The sequence below is a fragment of the Atta cephalotes genome (assembly GCF_000143395.1).
Source record: "Atta cephalotes unplaced genomic scaffold scaffold00015, whole genome shotgun sequence".
Lineage (NCBI taxonomy): Eukaryota > Metazoa > Arthropoda > Insecta > Hymenoptera > Formicidae > Atta > Atta cephalotes.
The window spans coordinates 3,949,819-3,965,468 of NW_012130079.1; the positions used below are offsets into that span (position 1 = coordinate 3,949,819).

General features: G+C 37.2%; 1 protein-coding gene across 1 annotated transcript in view; it reads left to right on the forward strand.

Annotated features, from left to right (window-relative positions):
• LOC105618089 overlaps positions 1 to 15,650 on the forward strand; it is a 253,179-nt gene that overhangs the window by 136,220 nt on the left and 101,309 nt on the right. The window contains exon 4 of the mRNA XM_012199629.1: positions 12,226 to 12,335. Coding sequence (XP_012055019.1) covers positions 12,226 to 12,335 — 110 coding nt within the window. The remainder of the gene's footprint in view (positions 1 to 12,225; positions 12,336 to 15,650) is intronic.

A 15,650-nucleotide genomic window follows, 5' to 3' on the forward strand; every position in this document is an offset into this window, starting at 1 on the left:
ACATATATCTGAAAAGTATTATAATTCGTTGCATTATGATGAATGTGATCTCGTGCTAATTGACACTCATTTAAAAGGTTCTCTGACGCAATTACGCAAAATTCGGCCTACTCCATGCGAATCTCGATATAAGCACGGTAATTAAAAGCGGCAGTCGGGCATATATTTTCGGACAATTTCGGTCGATGCAATGTGCGGAAAGTTAGAAACATTTCCTCGCGAAAGAAGCGCGAATGAATTAAATAACGTTCGGGATGTCACTTGACCGTGCTTGCGCTAATTGCAAGAATTAACGGAATGGAAACGATCAGAGAGGAAAGAGACAGGTAGATAGATAGATAGATAGAGAGAGAGAGAGAGAGAGAGAGAGAGAGAGAGAGAGAGAACGAATGAGCGAGCGAGCTGCGCAATACGACGTATAACGAATTCTTCATTAAAAATGGAAAACCGCTAATCGATATGAGTGATGTACTAACGCGTTAGTCCGATATCGCGTTACGCTTCGCTCAGATTTCAATATTTAACGATTCCTACCCCTGTTTACGATTTGCAGCCGTTACGATATCGATTGATTGGGATGTTTCTCTCTTTCCCTCTGCCTCTCTACATTTCTCTCACGCTGTCGTTTCCCCGAACTATAAACTTGAGCGCGGGTTAGACAATTTGTCGTCGCCTACATTGTCAGTCTCGGAGTTTCGCGACATCGTCGATAATATTCGAAACTCTTGATCTTACGGAAATCTTCCTTGAGATCTTCCGGAGGAATTCGATATCAAATTTTAATATTTTTCTTAACTAGGATTTATATCGGTAGGTATAACAGATACTAGATTTGCAGCTTCCAAAATTTATTTATTTAAAGTGCATCATGATTTCTATTCAGAATATTCAGAAACCATTGCCGCGATCTTTTTCAAATATTTATTGTGTCAACTCATGCGCTTTGTTCGCAATATGAATTTTTATTTTCGATTCGAGTCTCTCTCACACACACATACACACACACACACACACACACACACACACGCGCGCGCGCGCGCGCGCGCACACACACACACGCACGCACACACGCAGGCACACACGCACGCACGCACGCACGCACGCATGCATGCACATCCTCCTTCATTCACACGATAAAAGTTCGTTCTACAATGAATCAATTACGTATATACTACTAACGATTCTCGTACAGACAACACCCAGGAAAAGCCAAAACAATAACATGCAAATACAAGACTGCAATGATGATCGACCGGATGTTGATTCCCGACGGCGAACGCGAGATGGACGTACAATTCACTTTTTCATTCGCACGTTTATCTTTCTAATGACAATTTAACGATGTAGCAATAAGCGAACAACTTTGAGTATATCATATCATATCTCGTTATCATTAATGAAATATATTGCTGTAGAAAAGTATTAAATATACATTTCCAAACTATATCAATTATTAAAATATACATTGGAAATACATTAAATATTAAAACGCACATTCGATTATATGAAAAATTTAATAAACAAATAATTTAACAATAATCTTCAATTCTTTTTAATTGGATCAATTCTAGTTAAAATTAAAAATTAATCTAAAACTGTTAAAACTATAATAACTTTATTACTCGGAATATTTAAAACACCTTTAGTAAATTCATTAAATGTATGAATGTTATTTATATACATTATTATACTTAACTTAAATTGTTTTATAATTTAAAAAAATGTATTTATATTTTTATTTAACGACTGTATAGAATATTATCAATTTTCATTTAATTGTGATAATCATCAAAGAGAACAATTAAAATTGAGATACAATAGGATATCAAAAAAAATGTAGAACTATTTAACAATATCTCGAATAGTTTTACATTGCACAATATAATTGAATTATTATTTGTCGAATAAGCATCGAGATTTTTATCGAAATTTTTTATTTTTTATTCTAAAATGAAAAACACATGTCGGTATGTAACTAATATAAGTAGATAAAAATAAATATTTAGTATTGTAGAATAAGCTCCAATACTATCGAAGTGATGTGGTTTCTTTTGGAAAATCAGGTTTAGTTTAGCATAGTCCAAGCAATTTTCCAGGCTCGACCGCTCGGTCATAAAATTTATGCACTTCCTGGCTTGTATGCGACCGCACGCAATCAAGCGCATGCGTTTATGCTGCATTATCCTGAGTACTAGCGTTATATGGCGGTATCATCGCTAGTGTACATCGAGTACCTTCGAAAATATCAGCGTGAGATAATAGAGCGCTATAGAACATCGTAAAATTATAAGCAACCTTAATCCCATAGTTTATTATGGCGATAATAAAAAATAAGTTGCAACTTTGGCCGGGAGATTAGCATGGAGCACATGTGAATATTAAATGAGGATTTTAGTGGATTTGATACATAGCTGAGCGGTTGATGGAAATGTTTCTGGTATATTAGCTTCTCTCGTGTACGTGTCAAACTATATCAACAATGTTCGCTCGTCAATTTCACATCACTACACACGAAATTGAAACACGCAAATTGAAATTAGACATTAAATGTGCGCATATTTTACGTCGTGTTTCAGTCTACATAAATATATACATAAATATATATAATCCATATCATTTTTACAATGTAATTATTTTTATAACGTAATCACAAACGTACGGTGGAAAAACAAAAATCTTAGAAAATTTTCTATATAAATTCAAAAGCTGAAGCAGTCCATAGACGATTAATATTATTGCACTATTTTATATTGTACAATATTAATGATCTTCTGGAGCTTATATTGAGCCTATAAACTGTTTGTTTTGAATTATTTAAATGGAACACTAAAAATATTGTACAAAAATATTGTATTATACAATAATATTGAGTATCTAGAGATCGCTTAAGAATTTGTTTTATCTTTATGCATCAAATTTCATATCGAGTAAACGCTTCATAATTCTCCAATCGAACATCTCTACATATTTATATGTATATAAATACGCATTTCTAAATTGTGCCATGCGAGCAGAGAGCATCGGCAATACGTTCTAATGGTCCACTTTAAATGAACACGTGCTCGCACTCCACTTTCATGCGTGTGCCAACGCATACTTTACGTCCTTTCAGTTGCATAAATGTATTGTAAGTAGCATAGAAATAAGCACGCGGGCCTGCACTGTCATCGTGAAATACATCTTTTATACGTCTTTTTAGAAAGATTTTTTTTATTGCCTGTTATTATTTATAATATATGTCTATATATTATATCACATATCTTAATGATTGATTAAATATAGCATAAGAATTAAGAACGATAGGAAATAATTTTTACTCTAAACTGATTTTAATTGCTTTATTAATTTATTATTATATTATTATTATATTAAGAATTTACTACGACATTATTTACGTTATATTTTAATATTTCTGTTAAATCACATCATTATTAAATAAATGGGAATTATTTGTTAATTAATGAGCAAGTCTTTGATAAAATAAAAATGAAAAATTAATTGTTTTTGATTAACACGAATTTTAGAGATGATGATAATAAATGCACTGGTGGATTTAAAAGAAAAACTGTGTGGAAGGAAAATTTTAGCGAGATCCTATACCTTTTAACGCGAAGAGACATTTCCCTTACACCTGGTTAAATCTCGACGTGGTGGGATTAAAACGGAAAGAATACTTAAGGGATACTTGAGTGCTCGCGCACGCGGCCGTATCTTAAGCTATAAAAATCTCGGGTCGCGGTGGATTACGTGGAGACGGACGGTTACGCTTTTACACGACGGTAGTTTATGATTTGCGCGATGAACTACTTTTTTGAAATGAATGCAGAGCGCACGTTCGCACGACTATGTAGGTCAAGGGATCGGGACTGGAGGAGATTGAGGGGCGAACGGACTCGCATTTCTCCCTTTCCCTTTACGCATCGTTTTCATTGCCCGACCGTTAAGCTTAACTGCAGACTTTTACAGCGTCAGCCTGCATAAAAGCGCATACGACATTTTATGCGCGCCCGCGCATAAAATCGTCCGTAACTTCTCGCGCCCTGGCTTGGCCCGACCGGAACGGTACTCGCAATTTTTTAATTTCTATTCCGGCTACTCGGCCGCTCTCCGTTTTTCTTTCTTTTCTTCTCTCTCGCGACCGCGTACATCTCCTCGTCGCTCTCGCGAATCGCGATGTGTGCGTTCGCGTATTTTTTCTTGCCGATGCATTTTTTCCCGAGAAGACAAGCGTACCTACGAGACGATAAAAGTGTTACGGTCCCGCAATTCGCGAAGGAAAATGGACGTCATGCCGCACGCTCGCGTGCTGTACGATAATATTTACAAACTAATATATTTCCGTGCCTTGTTTCTGTATAAAATATAGCTATGTCATCATGGAAATAATTGCGGATACAGTACTTGTTTCTAATAGCTGTTTTATAATTTTGAAATATAATTTTATAACAATGATTTCACGTTATATAATGTTTTTAACTTGGAAGCTCGCTCCAGGAATCGAATTCCGAAGTTACGATGTAATCTGAAATATAACTTGTAGAATTTTTGTGATGTTTCGAACGCTATACATAATACGGAAATTTTTGTGACGGCTTATACTTGATAACCGCGGTGCATGGTTATCGCGAAAACTCCCTAATGCAGAATTTAATTCCCTTCGGGCACGGAGGACACAAAGCCTCTGATACGCAGCCAGTTATCAAGGCACACTACTGCAATGACGCAGTGGTCGGCGAAACTGCGTCCGTGTCCATGCAGTAATCTCGTAAAAACTCGTTAATACGGTAAAAGCGCGGAAAATGGCCATGCGCAGCGAAATACAATTACTCATTAGTCGAATCCCATTGCGCGCGGCTCGCAGGCGACCGGAAACACTCGGTCGCTGAATCAACCGTGACGCAAGGGAGGCTTTGAAGTTCGCATTCGCGTAGCTCGACGGTAATTAACCATAGAACGTCAGTCGGCGAGGGTTATTGGCAGCCCCGATGCAGTTTCGAATATGTGCCATTTGTTCATTCGTGCGTCAATATATCCTTCTGTAACTGTCGCAAATAAGATTTACATCTAACGACCAAACCGTTTATGTCCAATAATTTGCGTTTTGCCTCAAATTTTGTAAATGCCATGAAATTTGCGACTTGCGAAGGCAAATAATGTATTTAATAAAACAGAAAAACACAAAAATTATGTCCCTTTGTAGAAATCAAAAGTAAACTTCCTTTTAATTATGCACGAAAAGAACAATTTAAGATACAGATCTAAAAATAATTTCGTTGGACCATCAAAATAATTACGTAGGAATCTCAAGTACGATGAGTAGTGCTGCAAAAAGTTTTGACATTCCAGTAAAACTTTTGACATTTCAGTTTGAGCGCTTTACCTTATTATTTTGATGGTCCAATAAAGTTATTTTCAGATCTGTATCTAGGTAAATTTTTAGATATTTCAACTAAACTGTCTTTTCCGTGTGATGTCACTTCATGTGAATTACAAGCTTCAACGTGAAATTATATTGATGGATTAACGTTTTATTGTTGATAACATTCACTGAATCTTCAACTCATCAGATGCATCGCTGGCGCACGTGCACGTATCGATTTGCACTGCCAAGTCCACATCGCGAACTCGAAGGAGAAGATCTTTGTCCGTCAAGTGATCAAATTCAAGGATAGCGCGGCATAATTAGATTCTATCCTTTAATGCCCGTTACCAATCAAGGTATTATCAGCATCTGGTAATTACGACAGTCGAGATTACCTATTCTCTACAACGTTGCTCGTCATTTCCGTTGCAATCTCATTGTGCGCAACTCCCTTGAACACGTTGTATTCGTTCTGTCCCATCTCTCGAAATGCCACGCCGACGCCACGTAAACCCTCTTTCCAGTAACCTCATTGTTGGACGAACGTAAATCCTGATAGATCCATCGGACCACCGGGAAGCCATGCGTGTCGTAGAATATAGATCGTGCTTTATACTGTGTAGCTTCCTGTTATCTATGCCCAATCACTATGCGCAAGTAGCGTGCAATAATGATATTGAACGAGGAATAAACGTAAAATTTACGAGAAAAATTATTAAAGATACTTTTTGACAATCGCGATAGACAGTAGCATTGCCTAAAACTTTAATTACTTTTACTCTCTAAATCTGAATCAGTGGATAATGACTCATATCAGTGCCAAGTATGCCATTGGTAATTAGTGAATTAAATGTGAGATTCTTAACCTGATTAATCTTTATTATGTAATCTAACTGACCTTGTTTTGAGCTTAAATTCAATGAATATGATATTGGAAAATTGAGATTAATAATTATGTCAGTATTTTAGTTATATAATTAAACATTTTTCCTTTTTTTGTTGAATTTTACTGATTATCAGTGCCAAGTATGCCACTGAGTAATTAGTGACTATTCACTGATTCAGATTTAGAGAATAAAGGACGCGAAAGCTATTATAGTGGCGTTCAGTAAAAAAAATTAATCAATTAGCGCTTAGTGATTTTTTAATATGATTGGTTCTTGCCTTTAGTTCTTCGCAAAATCTAAGTGTAGGAACCAATCCTATTAAAGAATCACTAAGCGCTAACTGATTAGTTTTCTTTGCTGAACGCAACCAACGGCGCTGAAACATTGTTTTACATTTTAAGGCAAAATACAATAAAAAATAATTAAGTATAATAAATTTTACTCTAAGAAAAACTATAAGACTTTAAAAATAGACTTTCGTTCTCTAAAGATTAATTGTATATCTGTTATATACTTTACAGATAAAACGTGTATCCCAGGAGTATCATATTACACGTCAGTAAAATGTAAAAGATTGGGATTAATTAGACTCAGATATTCTGTACTTTAACAATAGATTTGCTATATATACGCAGTATATGTGTGAAATAGACATTCAATAATGATATTATTGTCTATTTAATTAATCATAGTATTATATTATGTTCTCTTGTAATTTCAATTGTAAATCATTTGACTATCTCTAATTTGTATCATGAAATAACGCGCAGTCTTTACATTCAAGCAGTTGAGTGTAAATTTTTCATCATGTCGCGGAAAATTGCACAGGGATTTATGTATACGATCTGCTTTGTCTTATTAGACATCGCGCGTTTGTATACGGAACGTGTCCTCGATGTGATCAACACCGAACGTGCAATTATGCACGTTCGCAGAGCAGACCTGTTCCCACTTTCTAAGCCGTGGGATTTCGAGAAGAGGGAATCATTTGACCGTGTGCGGGAGCTCTTGGTCGTAATCGCATTTGCAGATACGCTGTTTCTTGAAGTAATAGCACAATGAGATCTCCATGGCTTTGAAGCCTCATATATTTAGTTTCGTTAATTGATATTTATATCTTACGAAGTTACTGAGCATAAAAATAACGAGAAACGTTAAACGTATTAAGTATTTATTATTCTGTCTTTTTAATATTTAGAGTTACAATCTTCTTTTTCTAACACATAAATATTTTGTTAAATTTTAATTTTTCTCGTTCTCTCTTACGAAGTATATAAATTCATGAATAATTTATGAATTGTGTGTAAACTTAATCTTTACACAAGTCGATTTTTCTTATTTTGGATATTTAAGAAAGACAATTAATTTCAGAAAGACAGTTATTTTCTTTCACATAGAGTTTACCACAGTTCTGGAAAAAAAAAAAAAATACGACAATAGAGTCTCTTAGGATTTAGAGCTAAGTACTATTCTTTTGCCAAATTATGTTTACGAATTTGTGAACGATAGACTATGTCTATTGCCAATTTGGCAGGGATTCAAGAGCACGATCTTACGATCACCGATAGGCCGCCAAAAACGTCGAGCGCACATGCGAGTTTGCTAATATTTCTAGTATGATCTACCGCGGAATTATTTACAGTCATGGCCACGTTCGTCTTCCAGTAGCACGCAATATCATTGACAATCACTCGAGTATAATTGGACGAATCACAGCTGCAAAGTATTCTCGTTATTTATGCAAATGTGTTGTTATTGGCAAATCAAGAACATCAGAAAGTTAGACGCAATTATGTATTAGTTTTCATACGCGATTCACGGAGATCACGATCTAATTATCTTTATCTAACTTTCATCTTTCAGAGACAGCATGCCGATTGATTTGCATCCGTTAAATAGTGTTTTAAAATTATAGAAAATATTGTAATGCACAGCACTATTTTCTGTCGCTGATAATATACCTACACTTTTATTTACTCTGAAATATCGAGTTTAACAAATATCAATCTGTACGGTTATTAAAAATATTTGAAATTTTTATTCATTATCAATATAAATTAATAATTAATTAATCTATATAAATTCATTTATTAATTTATATTGATAATTAAAAATTTTTTAATATTTTTAATGACCGTATCAATCATAAAATTATAACATATTTGATGTTGAATAACTCTAGTAAAGAAAAATGAACGATCTATCTATTTCGATTATAACGTAACTACGTTTGAACAAGAAATGTCTAATGTGCGCATACATCTATCATAATTGGTAATTATGAAGAGTTATCGTGGCGAAATGCACTCCACTTTCTAAGACATTCAGAGGTTCTAATACCACTGAAGAAGAGAAGGGGATACGAGAGAGAAGGGGGTACGAAACGCGAATGCAATCGAGGCCGGGTCGAGGCGGGGTTCAGCCTCGACTCGGTTAAGTACACTTTATTAAGCATGCCATCTGCACGTTGCGCCATCCACTTATGTGGTAAATGGAATTACAAACGCATCCCTATGCTGTGGGATCCCAGGTTGCGGCTCACACCTTGCGTTCACAATGAGCGTGCATACGTTGGGCTAACTGTTGTATATAGCACCGTAATTGAATAACAGTTGGAAATTCGTAGTCGGCAACGGCGATTAGCACCGGGAAAAATTGATATAGTACGCACACACCATTTTATAATGAAAATATTTATTTTACACAAGTTTTTTTTTATTACACGAGACTTTTTTTGGTAGCCGTAACATGCGTCATATTACCATTTCAATCTAATCTTTTGATACCATTGTGAACGCACTGCTCTGATGGAACGCCAATTCTCAGTTGAGCGTGAGTCACGATTTTCTGACGGATTTGATTGATCGCATTGTGGTTGCAGTCCACGTTGCAGAAAATCCACATAAAAGAGAAAGCGCGGACTGGCCCCGCTACAATGATTTAGAGCGATGCTATCTACGGGCACGAGCGATTTTGCTGATAACAAACTTCCACTCGCTTTATTCGACGGACCACTCGTTCACTTCACTCGTGATCTCCACGAAATCGATGAAGAATTTATCGAACGTAATCGCAGTCGCGAAGCTTGAAATTCCGCATCGCAGCCGAATTCGGATGAGCCTCGCGTATCGAGATCAGCAAATTATTCGGCCGTGAGAGAAGCCGCCGTTTATCAAACTCGGCCGAATGTATGTGTGTGTGTGTGTGTGTGTGTTTGTGTGTGTGTGTGTGTGTGTGCGCGCGCGTGTGTGCGTGCGTGTGTGCGTGCGAAGACAGGCACGTTGATTTATTAAATTGCCGCGCCAAGCGAGAGAAGAAAAGAGAAAGAAAAGGCTCTATTATATTATATGTATTAAGAGTGAACACGGCAATCGAGATGTAGCGTCGCACCTTTTCTACTAGGCTCGAAGACAAAATTATTAAAGTTCGCCGTACAAGCGTTCGATGTTTACGTTCGTAGTCAGCGATTATATGAGTTTCCGGTAAATACGACCGCTTCATCCGTCGAAGTTGATGAAAAGAGACTTGTTTACTCGCAGCCTGCTGATTTTCGAAATACGACGCGATGCTGCAAAACTCACGAGCGAGAAACATCCACGTAAAGGGTTCCGTGTATACAAACTGCCCGGTTTCCAACCGGGAAAGCTACCGCCGTTTTATCAATAGGATGGATAAATTTTGTTTGTCCGCAAAAGTTCAATAATCGGTATGATATTGCAAAGTATAAATACGGTTTAGAGTAACTTCGTTATTTTTATAGATTTTTTTGCCTGTTTATCCATACTTTCAACAAAGGAGATTTTTAGAAAAGATGTATTGTTTACAATTTTTCTTCTAAAGACTCGACTCGACAGAAGATATAAAATTAGAGCTATAAGATTATTAAGCTTATTGATTAGCATTTCTCTTAAAAAATGACGAATTACTTTTTCTTTTAGTAATTTCTTGGAATTAGATACATGCATGTATATTTTTTTCAATTTATTACGTAATTGTATTTATAAATGTCATGTATATGACATTGTTTAAAAAAATAGGTTCAAAATCATAGATTGATCTCTACAAAGTTCTGACATCAACTCCATTGAATATTTATAGATTATAATATCTATTTGAATATTTATATTATGAATGTTTACTTGAAGAAAGAAACTTATCATTAAGAACGCATTTCAAAACAAGATAAATTGCGATTATGGAAAAACGAGAACAAATAACGAAATTCACTAACAGAAAACTAGTGAAAAGTTTACCAAAAAAAATTGCAAAAGTTATAAAGCAAAAGGGAAGCATAATAAATCATTAAATATTGATTAAATATTAATTTATTAATAATTGAAGCCGTTAATAAACTTCGTTGTATTTATTTGATCTACAGATTTAAAATTAAAAAATTTGTAAGGATGCCTTATAAATTTTAGACATGACTGACTATACGTGTAATTTGATTTATGCATGTACTTTAACCGATTACCGTGCGTACTCTTTCGTATAATTATTTCGACGTGAAAAATAGCGCAATATAATTATTTGCATGAGAAAGGGCTTGTTTAGATGCACTTCCGGTTGATTTCCCATGACGTATGAAAATTGCGCAGGAAAAATCGCACGTCAACCTTCATCCTTCGCGCAACTGTATGAGTCATAATTTTGTACTAAGCGATCCCATCTTTCCTCCAGTCCGCGCTGTGCAAATAGTGCACCGGGAGTTTCTAGCACCGCTGCGGTAGCGGCAGCTCTGAAACAATAATTAATTAGCTGCCTCACAAGGAAGCAAGGCACGGCGAGGAGAACGATGATCGCAGATGTTGCACGTCGGTAACGACGATCCGTAGAGACGTACAAGCATCCTTGCCGTTGCGGAAGTAAATTGCAGACGGATGCTGTTCTCTCTAATCGGGAGCTAGTCGGGAAACATTTTCCAATCGTGCATTGATTAATAATTAATTTAACAGAGGTAACTAAATAACAAGCGGTTGACTAATTGAGAGATAATCTATATTTTTTGGTTTACATGTTTTTATTCCACATTGCAAACTTTATTGTGCAATAAATTAATGAATATATTAATGATTACTGCTTAATGTTATTAAGGGGAATATTTTTTCGTTAATAGTTATATTATTCGATATTGGAACACTATTACAACAATTACACAGAAATTCCTATTTGATATTCAATAAGCGTATCAGAGAATATTCAGTAAGCGGATTAGAGAATATTCTGATTTTGTGAGCTTAATATATTGTTATATATACTTAATTTTTCGATTACAATTTTTCAGTATTTATTATATAAAAATTTATGCATTACAATTCATTACAAATTCTTTAAAGTTTCTGTCAATATTCTTTAATTAAGTATTCTAAATGGAAAGAAATAAAAATCATTATTATAACATAAATCATTATTGATTTATTAACATCATTGATTTTTATGTATACGCTGTAATTTGTTCAAAATTGATATTTGATTCCAAAACAGTCCTTAACAAAACAGTGAAGCTTCTCGTTAAGGAAACCCACGTGGTCCTTGGCGAGAAGCTTACTCGAGATCCTTTCTTCTACGACACAGTCGGTGCTCGATCGATGTTGACGACCAGACCAATCGACCATTAAGTATATATATCTCAGGTCGCGCGCAAAAAGAACACGGTAGGCAATCAATCTTCCATACGTCGAAGTCTTGTAGACGCTACCTCGCGTCTCTCATGACGACGTGGAGGAAAACAGGAGGTGATGTCCGGAGGTGCGGAAGAAACGTTGCGGGACGAGCGAACCTGAAGCGTCGTCGCCGCAAAAAGTCGTCAGTCCTCGACGATAGAGGAGAGACTGCTCGGACGGTCTAGCGTCAGAGAGGAAACGACTCTTGCTCTCCGACAATTCGCAACTAGTCGAGTAACATCGATTTGTCTTTCGATTCGTCGAACGTCGAGGCGTTACGACAATTTAACGGGTTCTATATCTGTGATTTCAGGTAGCAGCGAGGAATCGAGGGCCGGTGGCGGTGATCCCGGGAAGCTGGGAGTGAAGAAATCGAGACTGAAGGCCTCCTCGCCGAACAGGCAGGGACCACAGCAGTGTCAGGTGAGTGAAGACGAACACGCGAGAAAATCAGTCATTTGGAAATTAAATTCTTGTAAATAATATGAATCTCACAGCTAATCAAAATACACGTATAATGAAATCAAGATAAATTAATTCGATAAAGAAGTTTTTCTAGCTTATAGATAATCTAACAGTTTTTATACAGCAATAAATTTATTAAAATTGTAGGATTACTCAGTTTTGTCCTTTTAAATTTTATTTTTTCGTTAAGTGGAATTGATGTTATTTGCTATAATTTAAATATATTATTAGTTAAGCAGGTACATCAATAATTTTGATGGAATGATATTGGCATTTGTTATGTGATCTGTAACAGATGAGCGAGATAGATTGTCATTCGAATTTCATTCAAATTGGCTCTTCCGCAACGGTAGTAGTACGATTGCTCATATATGCATATCAAGAATATTTATGCAATTATCAATCAGAAAATCCAGCTGCCGCGACATCAATCGCGCTTTATAGTTGTATAGTAGTCGTGCATCCTTCGACAAGATATTTTTACGTAATGAAATTTGTTTAATAATTATTTGCTTAACAATAATTTTAAATTCACAGTTTTGAGACTATTCGCAATTTTGATTCTAAATGGACTGTCTCTTATTCGGTAGAAAATAATAACGTTTCATTGTCAATAATTATTATGCATGTGAACCCTCATTTTACTTTAATAAAATTACTTCTTAATTATATTAGCATGTGTTGGAAACATTATTTTTGAATATTTTCTTATGTACGTATATATGTGCATAGCTTGTTTACGTGTATGCATAATGTAGCTACGTTCTTGTAGCTATATTGCAGCTACATTGCGTTTTTTTTATCAGTATTTTAATTAAATCTGGAATCACTTGTGAAAATAACAAAAATGTTCCGCGGTTGTAAACGTAAACTGACATTAGATAATTGTCTCTGTCAATTGATTTAAAGTTTGTTGAAATAAAGTACTCGACTACGTGCGCGAATCGAAAGTTGGTCCGCGGTTCAAACCGATAATTGCGCAGTTCTTTAATTACTCGTGCATCGCAAAATTGTGTAACTACTTTTTATAGTTTATTTTTTCATATCTGTTATACAATTTCGCGATGTACTATACAGACCAACTATGTTTTGTTTAACGGTTCTCTGACCGGTTTTTCCTCCCTCTATGCTCCATTTTAACAGTTAGTTTCCTTTCGAGAGCACGCAGCGACAAAGAGCATTTTCACGGGGAAGAACGAGGAGACGGTTCGTTAGCGACCGATCGAGTTAGACGACCACGATCGATGACCACGGGGGTGTGCTCGAAAACCGTAGCGCGAGGCCACAAAATTCGTGCTAACCCGCCCCATTCTACCCCTGTGTGTCTGCCCCTTTCCGTCCCTTTCGCCCGCAGCTGGAACGAGTCGAAATGGCGCCATCGAACGCTAACGATGCTGACCCACTTTCTGCACCGCGCCGGCGCGCTTGTTGCGGAAAGCCACCGACGCGCGGGGATGCGCATCCGTGACGTGCAATCCGGACGAGTTTTCGTACGCACGCGGCATTTTTACGACGGTAGTCCTTCGAGTCCGTTTTATCACAGACCCGCGTATATATCCGTGTTGCCTTCAAATAACTTTTTTTATGATATAACTATTTCAACTTGAAGCGCGGCAAATTAAATGCAGGCTCTGACGCTAAGCATGAAGCATATCCTGAGTTTATTATTACTATTGTTATAGCATTCTCTTTTTATTCGCGAATCGTCATTTAATATTTTTTTATTCTCTCTCGGATTCATGCAGTATTAATTTAAATTAGCAAAATAGAAGAAATTAGAAGTTTGCTTTTTTCCTCGTCTCTATTTTCATCAACTTAGATTAAAAGTACAAAAAAGTACAAAAAAAGGAATAATTTCATTGATTCATATATCATCTTCTATTCATTCTGTATTTGATTTCCGCATATATCGCACAGATCTCTCTATATTATACTTACATGTAAAATGGAAATGAACTTTAATCGGCCGATTCCGAACTGACAATGACGTGCAATTTATTTCAACGTGACGACAGCGCGAAATGGCAACGGTAGCCTTGATTTCAACACGGCTCAATTTCCTTCTTCCGAGCCCAGCCCTCTCTCGTGACCCACATTAAGACGCAACGGTCTCGGCGCTAAAGTACCAGGCGGTTGTCGGAGCTGTTTATACACGCGGTACACGCTCGCGCGCGTGCAAGCACGGCGTCGTGGCCGTGTGCCGTGTGTAGAAAGGCTGTTGAATATTCAGGCGACGCCGACGCGAGCCTCGAGCAGGCAGAGCAAACACGACAGCACCCCGATGTAACACACGAACGCGATACTCACCCGCGCATTCCCCCGTTTGTCGTCAGTACATTCGACCGATTTAGGCGTGCCTCGTAGTAATGGTAGTGGTGATGATGGTGGTGGTATTTAGGAGTTAACCCTTTCAGAACCCACCACCTTCGTTGATTGATCTGCTTTCCTCTCCCGTCGTACATCGTGCGGTCTACACACGCTCCGAGCTTTTGACTGAGCAAAACCACTTTGCTTCTTGAATCTGTAGATTTGTATTCTCCTTGCAAGTTCAGCAGTCAGATACGTTGGCCCCGATTCTGAAATCTTATTTACTTGGTATATTTAATCTCAGTAAGACGAGAATTATACAGACGTCTTTAGACTCTGTGATGAGAATACGCGCCGTACTATTTAAGGGGAGGAAACTCTCCTACAGATCCGCTGTCTTTGCGACTGATCCTACGCTTCTATCTCCTTCGTCCCTGTTCTCTTCTGTAAAGGATCATACATTATACTCTCTCGTTTCCACATAGCATCTCTCCTTGTCGCACGCGCTTCTTGCTCTTTCATCCTCGCTACTCGTTCTCCTTTATCTCTGCCACTTCCTCTTTCATCCCCTTTGACCCGTACTCTCTCGTCGTTTCATCTCTTCTCTTTCTCCCCTGGCGTATGCCCGGCCAGCTCCTCGTCCTGATGTGCCTTGTTACGTAATTAAATGACGGTTCGCCTGACTTGTTGACAAGCCTTGTCGATGTATCGAGTTAGCGACGAATTAAGCTCGTCCGCCTTGGCTCGATTATGGCTCTCGGATATCGCCGCGATCTAAAGAGGGTGGTACTCGAATGAGAGAGAAAGAGAGAAGAAATAAAGAAGGGAAACAGCGAGCGAGAGAGAGAGAGAGAGAGAGAGAGAGAGAGAGAGTAGAGAGACGGCGTCGTTGTTCGACGACGCGCGTACCGGTACCGTACGTCGCCGTCCGTCGTCGTCGTCGACCGTACGTAGTCGTACGTTACG